Raw genomic sequence first — 14,810 nt, forward strand, 5'->3', positions numbered from 1 at the left:
GTAATTATAAAATGTATAAATATGTTATTATTATATATATTTAATTTCAATAAACATTGAATCACAAAAAATTCTCCATCAGTCACCAAACAAGAAATAATACATTTAAACTTATTGAAAACAAAGTGAACCAAAATGATGACAAACAGGAATTATGCAAACAATCTGGAGTATACAAAATTAACTGTAGTCACTGTGAAAGCTATTATATTGGGCAAACTGGAAGAAATTTTAATAAAAGGTTTAAAGAACACATACAAGCTTTAAAATAAATAACATGTCTACAATAAAATCAAATTTTGCTGAACACTTATTGGAGACTGACCATAACTACACAAATATTGAAAAGAACATGGAAATTTTAGATATCGAAAGGAAAGGAGAGAAATTAAACACAAAAGAAGAATTACATATTTATCTAAATTATAATAAAGATCCTCATAACATTTTAAATAGTAATCTGAAAAATAAGACAAATCCAAATTTTTGAAAAAATTAAAATATTAAATACAGATTACTAATAAGAAAATTACAACTGTGTCATTTAAATTTAACATATGTTTAAAATCCACATGTGTATATCTAATTGTTTATTATTTATTTATTTATTTAGAGGTTAATGTACACTGATGATGGTTAAAAACCGAAACACGTGTATGTAATAAAAAGTTTTAATTTAAAGGGTTTTAGTTATTTTAATTACATTAATATATGTATATATATATATATATATATATATATATATATATTTATTTATTTATTTATATATACCAGGTGAACAAAATTATAACTAGTATACAACGTTACGGGACTTTATAAACGTGATAACTACCGGAGTTGTTATTACATTTGGACCAAACTTTGTACAAAGACAGCATTTATTCGTGAGTTCGTTGCAGATTAACTAATAGTCTAACAGTCTTAACTAATATAATCTTTCAAAGTAGAGAACATTCACATTTGGACCAAACTTTGTACAAAGACAGCATTTATTCATGGTATCGATGAGTTCGTTGCAGCTTAACTAATAGTCTAACAGTCTTAACTAATGTAATCTTTCAAGGTAGAGAACATTCACATTTGGACCAAACTTTGTACACAGACAGCATTTATTCATGGTATCGATGAGTTCGTTGCAGCTTAACTAATAGTCTAACAGTCTTAACTAATGTAATCTTTCAAGGTAGAGAACATTCACATTTGGACCAAACTTTGTACAAAGACAGCATTTATTCATGGTATCGATGAGTTCGTTGCAGCTTAACTAATAGTCTAACAGTCTTAACTAATATAATCTTTCAAGGTAGAGAACATTCACATTTGGACCAAACTTTGTACAAAGACAGCATTTATTCATGGTATCGATGAGTTCGTTGCAGCTTAACTAATAGTCTAAACAGTCTTAACTAATATAATCTTTCAAGGTAGAGGACATTCATATTTGGACCAAACTTTGTACAAAGACAGCATTTATTCATGGTATCGATGAGTTCGTTGCAGCTTAACTAATAGTCTAACAGTCTTAACTAATATAATCTAATCTTTCAAGGTAGAGAACATTCACATTTGGACCAAACTTTGTACAAAGACAGCATTTATTCATGGTATCGATGAGTTCGTTGCAGCTTCAGCTTAACTAATAGTCTAACAGTCTTAACTAATATAATATTTCAAGGTAGAGAACATTCACATTTGGACCAAACTTTGTACAAAGACAGCATTTATTCATGGTATGGATGAGTTCGTTGCAGCTTAACTAATAGTCTAACAGTCTTAACTAATATAATCTTTCAAGGTAGAGAACATTCACATTTGGGCGACAGCTTTGCCTTGAGTATTGTACCTGACAAAAAATCTACATTGCTTACAAAATGTTCAAGTAATTTAAATTAAAAGCTCATTTATTTTTCGATAGCTTTTAAGGTTTAATTAAATTAAACCGTTGTAAATAAACATGTTTAAGAAGGCAATCATTCCCATTGGGGCAAAGGTTTTACGTCAAGTAGTTTACAAGATAAATACAAGTTTAAACTTTTTCTAAATGTTCAAGCAATTTCCAGAAAGTTTTTTCAACTTATTCGTCGATAACGTTTAAGGTATAAATTCAACTAAACAGTTTTGAGTAAACGTGTTTTCAAACACGTTGAAAACATAATTTTCCAAACAATTACAAACAATTTTCATTGTTAAAACAACTTTTGCTTTCTTTTTCAGATTATTGGTCATTTTAAATATTTAAAAGTGTTACTATTATATTAACATGCCACAATTGAGGGTTGTTTTCCCATCAGTGTTGTGCGAATCACGCATATAAAATTAATAATAATGAATCTTCAGTTTAACATTTCGAGATAACGACCACATGCTAAATCCCGTGCTCCTTCCGACTGAGCCAGAAGGGTTTTTTAATTAAGACTGTTCACGAAACTGCGAGTTGTTAGTGGTTGTTGTTTTTAGCTGTTAAAAACATGTTTAAGTTGTCAGTTGTAAGTATAGGGGTCTCAATCAGCTAGTAACAAAAAATATAACAAATATCAGTTATAGAAAGTGAATTTTTTATCTATAAATAAGGAAGTCGGCTGCTGATTTATTTCTGTATAGATTATATGGTTACCACATTATAACTGCTGAAAATCGTGCATTTACCATCTTTAAACAGCAGATATAGATAAACATCTGTACATCAGTCACCAGTCACAAGTAAATTAAACTATTCGAGGGAGAAGTTAAAATAACGAATAACAGCAATGCAACAACCTCAGTTTACCCTGATCTCGTATTTGTTCCTACATTCTATAAGAGTTTAATTTCTGTTTTAAATGTTTTACTCAAACCGGTGGTTTATTTGTTACTCAAAATTTCATTTTATCGAATGAAGTGCTGCCGATAAAAGCTGAATATTGAAACAAATGTTCATAAAACATGGCATATAATACCAGTTAACACTTCTTCACCTATTTTTGGAAATAACTTTTTTAATACTTCAAAATCCCTTTTTTGTTCGAAATATTGTTTTATTAGTACTAGCAGTACTAATATTATTTAATTACACAGATATTAGCGATCAAACAATATTAAAAGATAAAAAACGATGTTGTGTACTGATTGACGTCATATATAAACTTCCCCGAGAGAGTATCAAGAACCACTATCAGTTTAGTAAGAAATATTTGTTCCGATTTGTAGCGCTCTGTTCTATGAATCGCTTCAGAAACACGAATAATCGCAGGCATGAAGATTTGAGAAAGCGTAGCAAGCGGCAATGGACCTGTTTACTTACACAACTGACTCCAAACAGGGGTCAGTTACTATCAGTGAGTGTTCAATGTACAACCGTGTCAGTCAGTGAGAACGCAAACATCAGTGAGATGAGGTTCGTGTGGTGTCTGTCTGTGTTGGTGATAGTGACAGTGATCGTGAGTTCCGCTCATGCTAGGAGGAGCTCAGGCGGTGGGAGACCGAGTGGGAACAGGCTGAGAGGAGTATCTAGGCCGAGGGCGACCAGAGCACCGGTAAGGCCGATAAAGACACCGAGACCGCACAGGCCACACAATTCAGTGAACTCACACTTTTTAGATTCAGAGAGGGCCGCCACCACCAATACAAAAACCACACACAAACCTCCACTTAGTGTTCATGAAACCAACCCTATATTAAACCCTAACCACGGGGTGCCAGGCTATGTTAGTTCTGCACAACACACACCAAATCTTCCAAAGCAAAACAACACCAAAGAGCCCATTGGATTTGAGCGCATTACTTCAGATGTTAGAAATAATACTAATAACATGTACACTCCCAGTGCCCCGCCTTTACCTATTGGCTTTCCTAACGTCAACCAACAGACCGGAACGGTTGGTCAACATCAAAGTGTACATATTCAACCAGGAGGCTTTAATCAAACAGTTAATCAAATAAATCAACATAGTGGATACCCAGTAACTCAAATTAATCAGCAAAGTGGTTATCTGAACCAACATGGTACTCCCACCGATCCCTCAAGGTGGTTACACCAACCAACCGGTGTTCAGCCTAATCAGCAAATAATAATCAGCAAAGTGGTTATCTGAACCAACATGGTACTCCACCGATCCCTCAAGGTGGTTACTCCAACCAACCCGGTGTTCAACAAACTCAGCAAGGTGGTTATCTAAATCAATATGGTACTCCACCCTTTCCCCAAGGTGGTTACACCAACCAACCCGGTGTTCAGCCTAATCAGCAAAGTGGTTATCTCAACCAATATGGTACTCCACCCTTTCCCCAAGGTGGTTACTCCAACCAACCCGATGTTCAGCCTAATCAGCAAAGTGGTTATCTCAACCAATATGGTACTCCACCCTTTTCCCAAGGTGGTTACATCAACCAACCCGGTTTTCAACCAAACCAACCAGGCAATAACCATTTTAGTCATTCCGGAAGTCTAGTGGGTCAGCCCAAACCACCAACCACCTACGGTACTTATCAGAATGCTTACTACTTACAGCCAGCGTTAAGTAATACTGGCCAAGGTTATCAACCAAACTTAGGATATTCAAATGGTTATCTTGGGCAATACCAAGGCAGTTATCAAGGATTTGGAACTTTCCCCCGTACAAGCTATGGAAACTCTAACCCATGGGGGTCCTCACCAGGCTCTAATGTATACAGCTATGGAGGTTCATCCTTTGTTCAGTCAAACCCTTACGGTGGCAACCCATTTGCATATACAAGTAACAATTTAGGATCAGGTGGATACGTCAATCCTTATTACAATCCCAACACGTTTGGTTATAGTAATAACCCCGGTTTCTTCGGATATCAGTCTACATATCCTGGATATTCTGGGACATCTACTAACTATGGAGAACATAAAAAGAGCCGTTTTAGTGGTTTACCTATTCCAATACCCATTCCAATCCCCATCCCTGTTGGAGGTTTCGGAAATTCAGACGAAGGGTACGGTTATATCCACCGTTTATTAGACGGTTTCTTGAAAAATAAGACGATCAGCACATCTAACAACGAGACAACGTCTGTTTTCATCCTGAATAATTCCACGATTACCCCTTGTACCACAGATCTGTTCATATATGACTCACTTAATGTCACCGTCACATCCTGCACTGCTGCCAACTGCACAGCGATTAAAATCACCAAGACGACTAACGTATCAGGGGAAGTCACGATACGGTCTGCCGGTATTACCATGTGCTTGGAACCCAATGCAACTTATAGCATTCAGGCTGACCCGGTGTATCCTACTGTCTCTGAGATTCATAATTACTGGACAAGGGTCTGCCACATTAACAGCACTGCCAACTTTACAAGAAATATCACTGAACCAAGAGCACAAAATGTGACTATGAACAAGATTACAACTGGTCTAAAAGAGCGCCCTGGGCTTAATTCATCTACAGCTGTTCCTCTAAATCTAGAAACTACTATCGCCTCATCTTTAAATGTTACAGTGAATAATTCAACTACCGATGATTGCTCTGAAAGAATGCTTGATAATCTTCTCAACAAAACTCTCTCAAAAGGTTCCAATTCTTCTACAGAGAATTTGCCATTAGTTGTGCAGGTGTCAACTTTAGATTCATCTTCAAGGAACAGTTCTGTTCAGTACGGGAATTTAACCTTGTCCGGTTTTAATAATGCAACCATCAATGCCATGCAGAATACCACCTTTAACTCATCTACCTCCAACTCTTCCTTCTGTGAGATCCTCAACTGTTCCTGGATTGAGATGTGTATGCCTTCTGTCGACACAGTTGATCGCTGTAACAAAACTGCTTGTCCGTTCACAAGAAAGAGTCACAGGTCTTGTTTAAGAGTGAAGATGTGTAAATCTCCTTCTACTCCTATTAGTGTTTTTGCCACCATTAATACTACCATATCACAGATCGACCAGTTTGAAACTATCACCAGGACTGTCAGTGACTTTGCCAACTTGACGCTGATTTCTTACATTCCTCCGCTGATCCTGGCCAACTGCTCTAGGAACAGCTCAGAGCCGACATGCAAACCTCCAGACAGTCTCCTTCCAATCTCCAGTCTGCACCCAAATAACGCCACGGTGTCCTCTATCAACGGGACTAGTTCTGCATCGAGTAACACTACCACATGGGCTCATCAGGTTTTCACTCCTGGCGGTACGAACTTCACAACTGTGAATTTGACGACAACTGAACTTCCCAGCTCAACGTCTATACCGATATGACAGCTCGCTACTATCGTGTGTAAGTACATTTTGTATGTTAGTTATTTATCAACATACAACGAACGTGAACGTGTGTATCAACACATTCACGTCATTACTTTATGTAGATCATTTAGTTACTATAGGTTTGATATTAAAGCATTACAAAAGTAAAAATAGTCTGTTAAAAATTTAACATAAATTACCTTGAATCTATAAAATCCGCTAGATTGCATTTAACCTATTTTACAATTTACACGTTTGTAAAATTACTATTCAGAATATTGGGCACTGGAAACTAAGTTCTCAAACTGTGCCCTATGGTTTCGGTTTTCAAAATCATAACCTCGTGTTCTTTAAGAGAAATTAGTGTTGAATTTTCATTTTTAGGTTTAGATATTTGTACAGAAGTTGTTCTATATTTTACAGATATTTCTCGGTAACCCTTAGTTTAAACTAAACTTTTCATTTTTAATGGCTCTTTAGGTATCCCTATTGCCAAGTTGTACTACAATTGTTTTCACTATTAAAATATTCAATTTGAGTGAGTACCATAAGTTTTAATAACTTCCATGAGGTTTAATGACTAGTTTTAATATCTAACAGACGGATGAAATTCCCAACAGACCAATTTATGACTATTTATATCGTAGGTCAGTGAATATCTCTACTAGCTACTCAAGAGCAGCAAAGGTTATCTGAGAGGTTCATAATTAACCATTTTTAATTTAGTATATTGATTAGTCCAAATTATTGCTGTTAAAGAAACTAAACATTGTATAATAACTTTTCAAAAGGCCTTTCAACAACAAAATATACCGTCTGGTGTGATTTCACATTTTTTTAAACTTCAAGTTATTAATATCAGTCAATTTACAAGGAGAACTAGGCGCTTATAAAACTTTATATATCAAACAACATTAAGATAAAATACTGAACAATGATTTGCAACACCTCAAAATTATAATTTCATTTTAAATATATAACTAAATTATTTTGTAACCAAACTTGTATACGTATATTATTATAGTATTAACAGTTGCACGCGGATTTTCACTTGATTTCCAATTGAATAACATGTGCGTCATAGGAATATCCCCTTAAATAGCACGATAATAATTCCCGAAAGTAAGTTATGATCCCTGGAATTTATATCAATTTTTTTTTCATTTCAGAAACATTCAACTTACAGTTTGAAGCACATGATTTTTAGCCCTAAAGTTGAAGGCTAAAGCAGTTTAAAAGTGCCTAAAGATCATTTCTAGCTCAAATTGATTATATTTCACATAAAATTGTAGAACTTGTCTTGTTAATCAAAAAATATATACATACCGGTACCATACTCGGTCTTATAAATAAACCTAATTTAATAAAATATTGTCTACTTTAGTCATTTACGATGCAACTTATTTCCAGTGATCTAATATGTTTAAATAGTTCCCCGATCAAGAAAATATTCCAAACATTGTTCTGAAAGGTCTACTTCTGTCAAAATTGGTCTACTTGCGGCCATTTCAGTCTTCTGGTCCAAGGCATTTCTGGCAGCGTAGTAGCTTTTGCATTGTCACCCATATCATGAAAATATACATGCATGGGTCTGAAAAACATTATTGAGTAGTTGTTTATTTTTATGGCAATAATTTGCTTTCTAATAAGAAGACTTCAATTAAAACTAATACTTACAGAAATCAAGTCTGCACTTAATGCATATAAAGTATAACTTATAAAATTGATTCATTTGAAATTAACTGTAATCCTCTGATATTTATTATAGCAGTAATATTATTTTGAGCAAATCCATTAAACATTTTTTTTTCTTTGCTATATGAAATGGTAAAAAAATTCTTTATATTTAGTCCTTTTGAACTAAATCCTGAAGTTTGGAATTCTATGTAATAAAATAGAGCAAACTTTTATGAAAATATATGCATGTAGAAATTTTTATAATATAAATATGTAAACACATTTTTTGTGTACAATTTAATAAATATGCCCCAATTTATTATTAATTAAAGGTTTTATAGATTATGCATAAAGGCTTTGATTTCTTTTGTTTACTTAACATATTCACTGCTGGCGGCACTCATTAGTGCCGGCACTGCAAGCCTGTACAATGCTGTTGTGCCTCAAAAGTGCCGCGCGACCGAACTAAACTGGGATTGTCAGTAATCAATTTGACGGTTTTTTGAGGCGGTTGTAGTATTGTGTGCGTGTTTAGAACATTTTGGCGACTCTGTGGACGGTCTGGTTCGCACGGTGCGGCACGGCACTCATGAGTGCCATATTATTGCACAATATTGTCGCGTTATGTTCGCGTGGTTGTGGACGTACTGTGGTGTTATTACCTACGATTAGTGATAATAAGTGACTATAATAATGGCAGTAAACGGCCCTTCTACATCGGGGACAAGAAATATCAGCAGGTGGATAAAGTGCGTGAGGCACTCCGCAGTGCCAACCCGTGATAAAAGTTGCACGGTGCTCCATATTTAACTGCCCCAAAAGTCAAAATACAACATTGGAGAAGCTGTATTTATCCATCGCAGACGTCTAATTACAGCATAAAGATAAGACTTATTTTATAAAAAATTTTCAGCACGGGTATGATGTAAAATGTTTTTTACACGTAGTAGTGAATGTGTTAACATACTAGATGTAACAGAGAGCTATTTAAAAATAATTGTAAAGTTTATATAATGTTTGACTATTTAGTAAATTAATATTTACGCGATAAATTTCTTAAGATAATTGCATTGTTGTTGAGCAAGGTGTTCTTAATACAAAGTTATTTTGTAAAAATCATAATGGTGACATGCCCGGTTGAATTCTTTTATTATTCTGATACGTTAAACCATATCATAGGCAATTTAAAAGTCTTTAGGAAACATCCTTTATATGAATTATTTACCTAATACTAAAGTATTTCTTTTACAACCGTTTTGTATCTAGTTATTTGATTCTTCTAATGCTTTCCTATAAAATATAATTTTTGAATGGATACATTTTTTAAAATAATACCAATAACATTGTATTGCACACATACGTTACTTTCCTTGTATATAAATTTTCCACTTCTTTCAGCCGTTGGGACGATTAAAGAATTCTTTTGAACTTTCCGACAAGAGAATTGTTAAAACTGATTTATTCAGGTATTAGTATTTTAATAACCATACAGTAGTATGGAGATTATATAAAGGCACCTTCTGAAGAAGATATTGTTACAGGCCTGACTATGTCGCAAACAACGTTGAGTGGTTACCCAGACAACAATATCGCTATGCGCGGACAAACAAGATTGTAATACAAATTTATCAAAACGTATGTGTTTCAATATGTACGGTACTTCAACAGGGCGACAGCAGATTTTCCGCAGTTTTCTTTCATCATACTTTTTTCTGTTCCAAACATATTAAATTCTTATTCGTGTCGCTCACCAAACCCTTTTATTAGTGCCAGCATATTGCCATTCAGTTTATAAATTGTGGTTTACTCGATGGATTCTCACAACCGGATAAACTATTTAAAAATAGATACTCTCGATCATATCGATGTTCGAATGGTTGAGATAAATTCGTATTTCTTCATTCGAAAACTCAGGTTTCAACAGTATTCGGCTAGAATGCATGTAAAATGACAGGATAGGATATAATAAACACTTTTCATTCTTAGGGATATACGTACTGATACGAGTACATTGTGGTTATGGCTTCTCTATAAATACCCTGTGACATGTTTTAAAACCACTTCCCATCGCGAACATCCGCTATTTAAACTTTGCTATTCACAATTAACTCACAATTGCAGCTTTCATTTTCCATAACATTAGTCCAAAAAGTTGAAAATTGAGTTATTTTTTATCTTCCAGTAAATATGATTGAGTTAAAATTTTGCAGTAATTGGGAGTTATATATGTAAAGAGTGTTATATACTAATTCGTGGTGCAAGTACTTTTTGAGAAATGTTTATTGAAATTCAGAATAACAATAAGTACTCGCTCCGCCGGGACTCGAACCCGGATATCTTACTTGCCGGGCAAGAATACTAACACTACCCCAATGTTCTCTAAATTTTTATAAAGTATTTATTTTGCATTTGACCTTTCACATGTGTTCATTCTAGAAGCTCTTTTCTTATTGGAATTCTTATTTAATTTGAAAACAAACACTCCAATAATAACATTTATATTTTTGTGAGGCCTATCGTGTTCATGGCGTCAGAAATAATTGTACTATTAGAGTGTTTGTTTTAAAATTAGTTCACATATGTAGTTAATAAAACAAACTAACATATGAACGGGAAACTTCAGACTACTTTGATTATAAATAAGGAGATTAACTTTAGTCATTGATTTAACAAGAGAGGAAATCGCACAATATTAGAGAAGCAACTTTCATATCATTGTGTTTGTAAAGAAAATTGTTTAAGAAATGCGGTCGTACGGTACAAAATACCCACGGCTATCGGGTATCTCGACATGGGTCATCGGGTCTAAATGAATGACTCTACTTATTCTTAATAACTGCAATTAGTTTGATAAATAATCAAAATAGTCCCGATACTGATGTAGAATTAATTATACGTAATTATGAATTACTTTTCGTCTAAACGAGTGTAAAAGTTACAGATGAAGCGATTGGAATTCCTAAATACGTTGTATCAGCATATTTCGTATTGGGAGGCTTACAATAACCAAGAACAGTAATACAACTACCTCAGTTTATCTTGATCACTTTTTGTTCCTTATATGCTATGAGTTTAAACTTTCTAGCATTTATTACCCTGGCTTATCGTTAAGTTCTTACACAATTTTTATTCCTAAGAATGAAATGGTACTGATAAAATACAACCTCAATATTGGAACATAAGTTCATAAAGCACACAGTGCTATCACACCTCCAACAATACCTCCTAACACATCTCCTACGTTGGTGTTCACAGTGTTACATAAGTAAGTTCGTGTTCGTTACATATAACACGAGTTAAACACGGGATGTGCTGCATATATCATGAAATTGTCAATTTCTTGCCAATAACGGTTTTAAAATACTACTAGTATTTTCAACCCATTAAATAGCAGTACTATTATTATTTAATCATGCAAGGACTTTAGACCAACAATATTGCAAGGGCAAGAGCATTGTTGTGATTGATTCACGTCAGATTTAAACTTTCCGGACAGAGTTCTAAGAATCGTTATCGGTTTAGTTAGAAATAACTTTTCCGATTAAAAGCGATTTCTTCTTTGAAGCGCTTGAGAAACACGAATAGGTGTATCATGTAGAGATGGAGACATTTACTTACACAACTGGGTCCATATAGGGGTCAGTTACTATCAGTGAGTGTTCAATTTATAAACCGCACCAGTCAGTTAGAACACAAACATCAGTGAGATGAGGTTCGCGTGGTGTCTGTCTGTGTTGGTGATAGTGACAGTGATCGTGAGTTCCGCTAATTCTAGGCAGAGCTCTGGCGGTGGGAGAACACAGAGTGTGAATAGGCTGAGAGAAGGAGTACCTAAGCCAAAGGTAACAAGAACACTAGCAATACCAGTGAAGACATCCAAACATCACAGACTACCAAGGTCGGTGGAATCACAGTTTTTAAATTCAGAAAGCCATGTGGCAACCAATGAAAAAGCCACAACGCGTAAATCTTCGCACAATGTGCATTATACCAGTGCAATTTTACATCCTAAGTAAGACATAACGGGCAATGTTACTTCACTAAAACATGCACCAAATCTTCCATCGCTAAATCACACCAAAGGGATTATTGGATTGGAGAAAATTACTTCAGATGTTAAAAATAATACTGATAACATGCACACACCTAGAGCCCCTCCGTTACCTATTGGCTCTTCTAACGTCAACCAACAAGCAAAGACGAGCAATAGCGAAGCTGTTGGTCAACATCACAATGTACATGTTCTACCAGAAAGGTTAAATCATACAGTCAACATAGTAAACCAGCATAGAAGAAACCCAGTCGCCCAAATTAATCATCAAAGGTGTTATTTAAACCAACCTGTTACTCCACCTATCCAGCAAGGTGGTTACTTCACCCAAGGCCACACTAGAATCCCAGGCCTCGCTGCTGCCCTGCTACTGGCTGCGTGAAGTCACGGTAAGGGGCGGGCTCCGGCTCAACCATCTCGGCGTTTCGCACCCTCATACTTTTACTTACTTTCACTTGTCATTGACACCAGACTATTGTGAACGTTTTTTGACTACAGGACACATCTGTTGGGGATACTGTGTGTGTGTGTTGGGGATTTTGTCGGAGCCTGGTTTAAGTATGCCGAGTAAATCTTACGTTCCAGAGATAATTATGTTTAGCCATTTGTTTAAATGTTTTTTTCATTTCCGAAAGATCCTGAGACATTCCGTACGTGGCTAAGAGCGATTCACAGAGATAGTTATGAGGTTACGTCCAACTCCCGCGTGTGCATTAAACATTTTGACGAGCGATACATAATAAAGGAAGACACTGTAACTCGACCTGACGGCACCATTTTAACAGTTAAGCGGGATCGGCTAAAGTTAAGGAACGATGCGGTTCCAACAATTTTTGAAAACTTGCCTAACTACATTGGAAAAGATCTGCCGGCTGAGAGGAAGTATCCAGAAGGAAAAAGAAGGGAAGCAGAAGAGCGACACCAAAAACAAATCCAAGAGGAAGAACGGCGGGACACAATTGACTCATTCAGCTGTCTCACAAATAATTACAGTAAGATGTGTAACTTAGAACTTACCAATTTATATTCTCAACAGGACAACAACCAACTATTTTTATTTTTAGTTTCCATTAAAGACAATATTTACCCTACAGTTACATTGACCTTAAACATTAAAGACGATTTGTCCTTTTATTTATTTAAAAATAATAACTTGATCAAGAATAGTAATTTGCGAACGTTTTCACAGAACTTAAAAATTGACAGTTGGTCCAAGCTAAGAAATATAATTAAAAAGCTAATCTCTGAAGTAATAGACATACCAAAATCAGACAAAGTAGAATGTATAAGCAGTTTGTTGGATGGGGTGTTAGAAGAAATAACAGACACTAATGTTGCAGAAAAGTTAACTTTCTTTAAAGAACAAATTAAATTAGCAGCTTCAGTTAAAATTTCATATTGTACGTCTTCCTTAATTTGATTTGCAACTTTATTCTTTTGTTTTCCAGCTGCATACAAAAAGATTAGAGATGCCAAAGTTTTGACTATGCCCCCATCCACGATACTTGCAATCTTTTACCTCAAACTTAGGAACTGGTAGCTCTGGAATAGATACTACTCATATTATATATCTAAAAAAAGTTATCCTGTATGAAAGAAAATGAAAATGTATGTAGCTTACTTATTGATGAAATTTATGTACAACCAGAAATGAGTTATACAGGTGGTAAATTGGAAGGACTAGCTCATAATCAAAACCAAAACTCTATTGGATTAACAACAACCATTCAGTCATTTATGATAAGCTCACTACTTTCACACAATAAAGATGTTGTAGGGTTATTTCCCTGTAGAGATTTAACCAGTGATTATTTGTATAGTCTAATTTTACAAGTATTGAAAATGTTAACTGATGTTGGTTATATAGTGTTAACAATTATTTCCGACAACATTGGTGTTAACAGAGCTATGTTTACAAAGCTTTGTGGTGGAACACTTAAGAGTAGTTTTTTCAATCCTTATAAAAAACAACAGGAAATTTTTGTTATGTTTGACACTGTTCACCTTTTTAAATGTATAAGAAACAACTGGCTGAACCAATCAGACAGTAATCAATCATTTATCTTCCCCGACTTTTATGATAGTGAAAATACTCATTTTGCAAGTGTTTCACATCTAAAAATTATTAAAAAATTAGAAGAAAGTAATTAAAGAAAAGTTTTATTTCCAACTAATATTGAGAGACAAAACGTAGATTTATGTGTGAAACTGTTTGATGTTAAGAACATAGCTGCTCTAAAGCACCATGCTACTCAAAATAACAATAACTGATTGCCTTAAACTCTTTAAACTTGTTGTAAGCGACAGGTATGAAAAAATGTTTCTAATGTTAAAACAACAGAGAAAAGTTTTGAGCAATTTAATGTTAGATCACCTTAGCGACTCATACATTTTTCCATGTAAAACTTGTTCTGTTAGTTCTTTGATTTATGTAAAAAAGTGCATAAATATCTTTACTAATATTCTTTTATATAACTATAGCAAACAAACAAGGGAAAAAATTGTAGAAAAGGAGCGTGGCAAATGTAAAAAAAGAAAGTTAAGCCAATAAATAGTAACTTTTATATTAAGAATAACTTTTGTATAGCTTATTTCATTTACCTAATAATTCCAAATGAATTAAATATTTATGTACTATGATGAAGTATTTGTGCTAAAGGGATACTCCTGAGATAGGATAACTACCTTCACCGGTTATGCTGAAATATTGATAAGTTTCACGGTGAGTCCTGGCGGCCAATGCTATTCTTACGAGACGAGCGCTGCTCGCCCGCCCCCTACTGTGACGTCACAACATGAGCAGCGCGGCCTGGGATTCTAGTGTGGCCTTGCTTCACCCCTCCCATTTTTCAACCAAATCAACAAAGTGCTCGTTTCTTAAATCAACCTGCTCTT

The 14,810-nt window shown here is 34.8% G+C and overlaps 1 protein-coding gene across 5 annotated transcripts in view; it reads left to right on the forward strand.

Annotated features, from left to right (window-relative positions):
• Positions 1-3,147: 3,147 nt before the first annotated feature.
• LOC124368005 (protein EGT2-like) overlaps positions 3,148-14,810 on the forward strand; it is a 46,387-nt gene continuing 34,724 nt past the window's right edge. The window contains exons 1-3 of one of the 5 annotated variants that reach the window (XM_046825274.1): positions 3,149-3,963; positions 4,062-4,268; positions 4,353-6,221. In XM_046825274.1, coding sequence (XP_046681230.1) covers positions 3,198-3,963; positions 4,062-4,268; positions 4,353-6,202 — 2,823 coding nt within the window. In that variant the 5' untranslated portion in view covers positions 3,149-3,197 and the 3' untranslated portion in view covers positions 6,203-6,221. Of the gene's footprint in view, positions 4,004-4,061; positions 6,222-14,810 lie in introns of all 5 variants that reach the window. The other 4 variants (XM_046825275.1, XM_046825273.1, XM_046825272.1 and 1 more) reach the window with 4 other exon arrangements.

The sequence above is a fragment of the Homalodisca vitripennis genome, chromosome 8 (assembly GCF_021130785.1).
Source record: "Homalodisca vitripennis isolate AUS2020 chromosome 8, UT_GWSS_2.1, whole genome shotgun sequence".
Lineage (NCBI taxonomy): Eukaryota > Metazoa > Arthropoda > Insecta > Hemiptera > Cicadellidae > Homalodisca > Homalodisca vitripennis.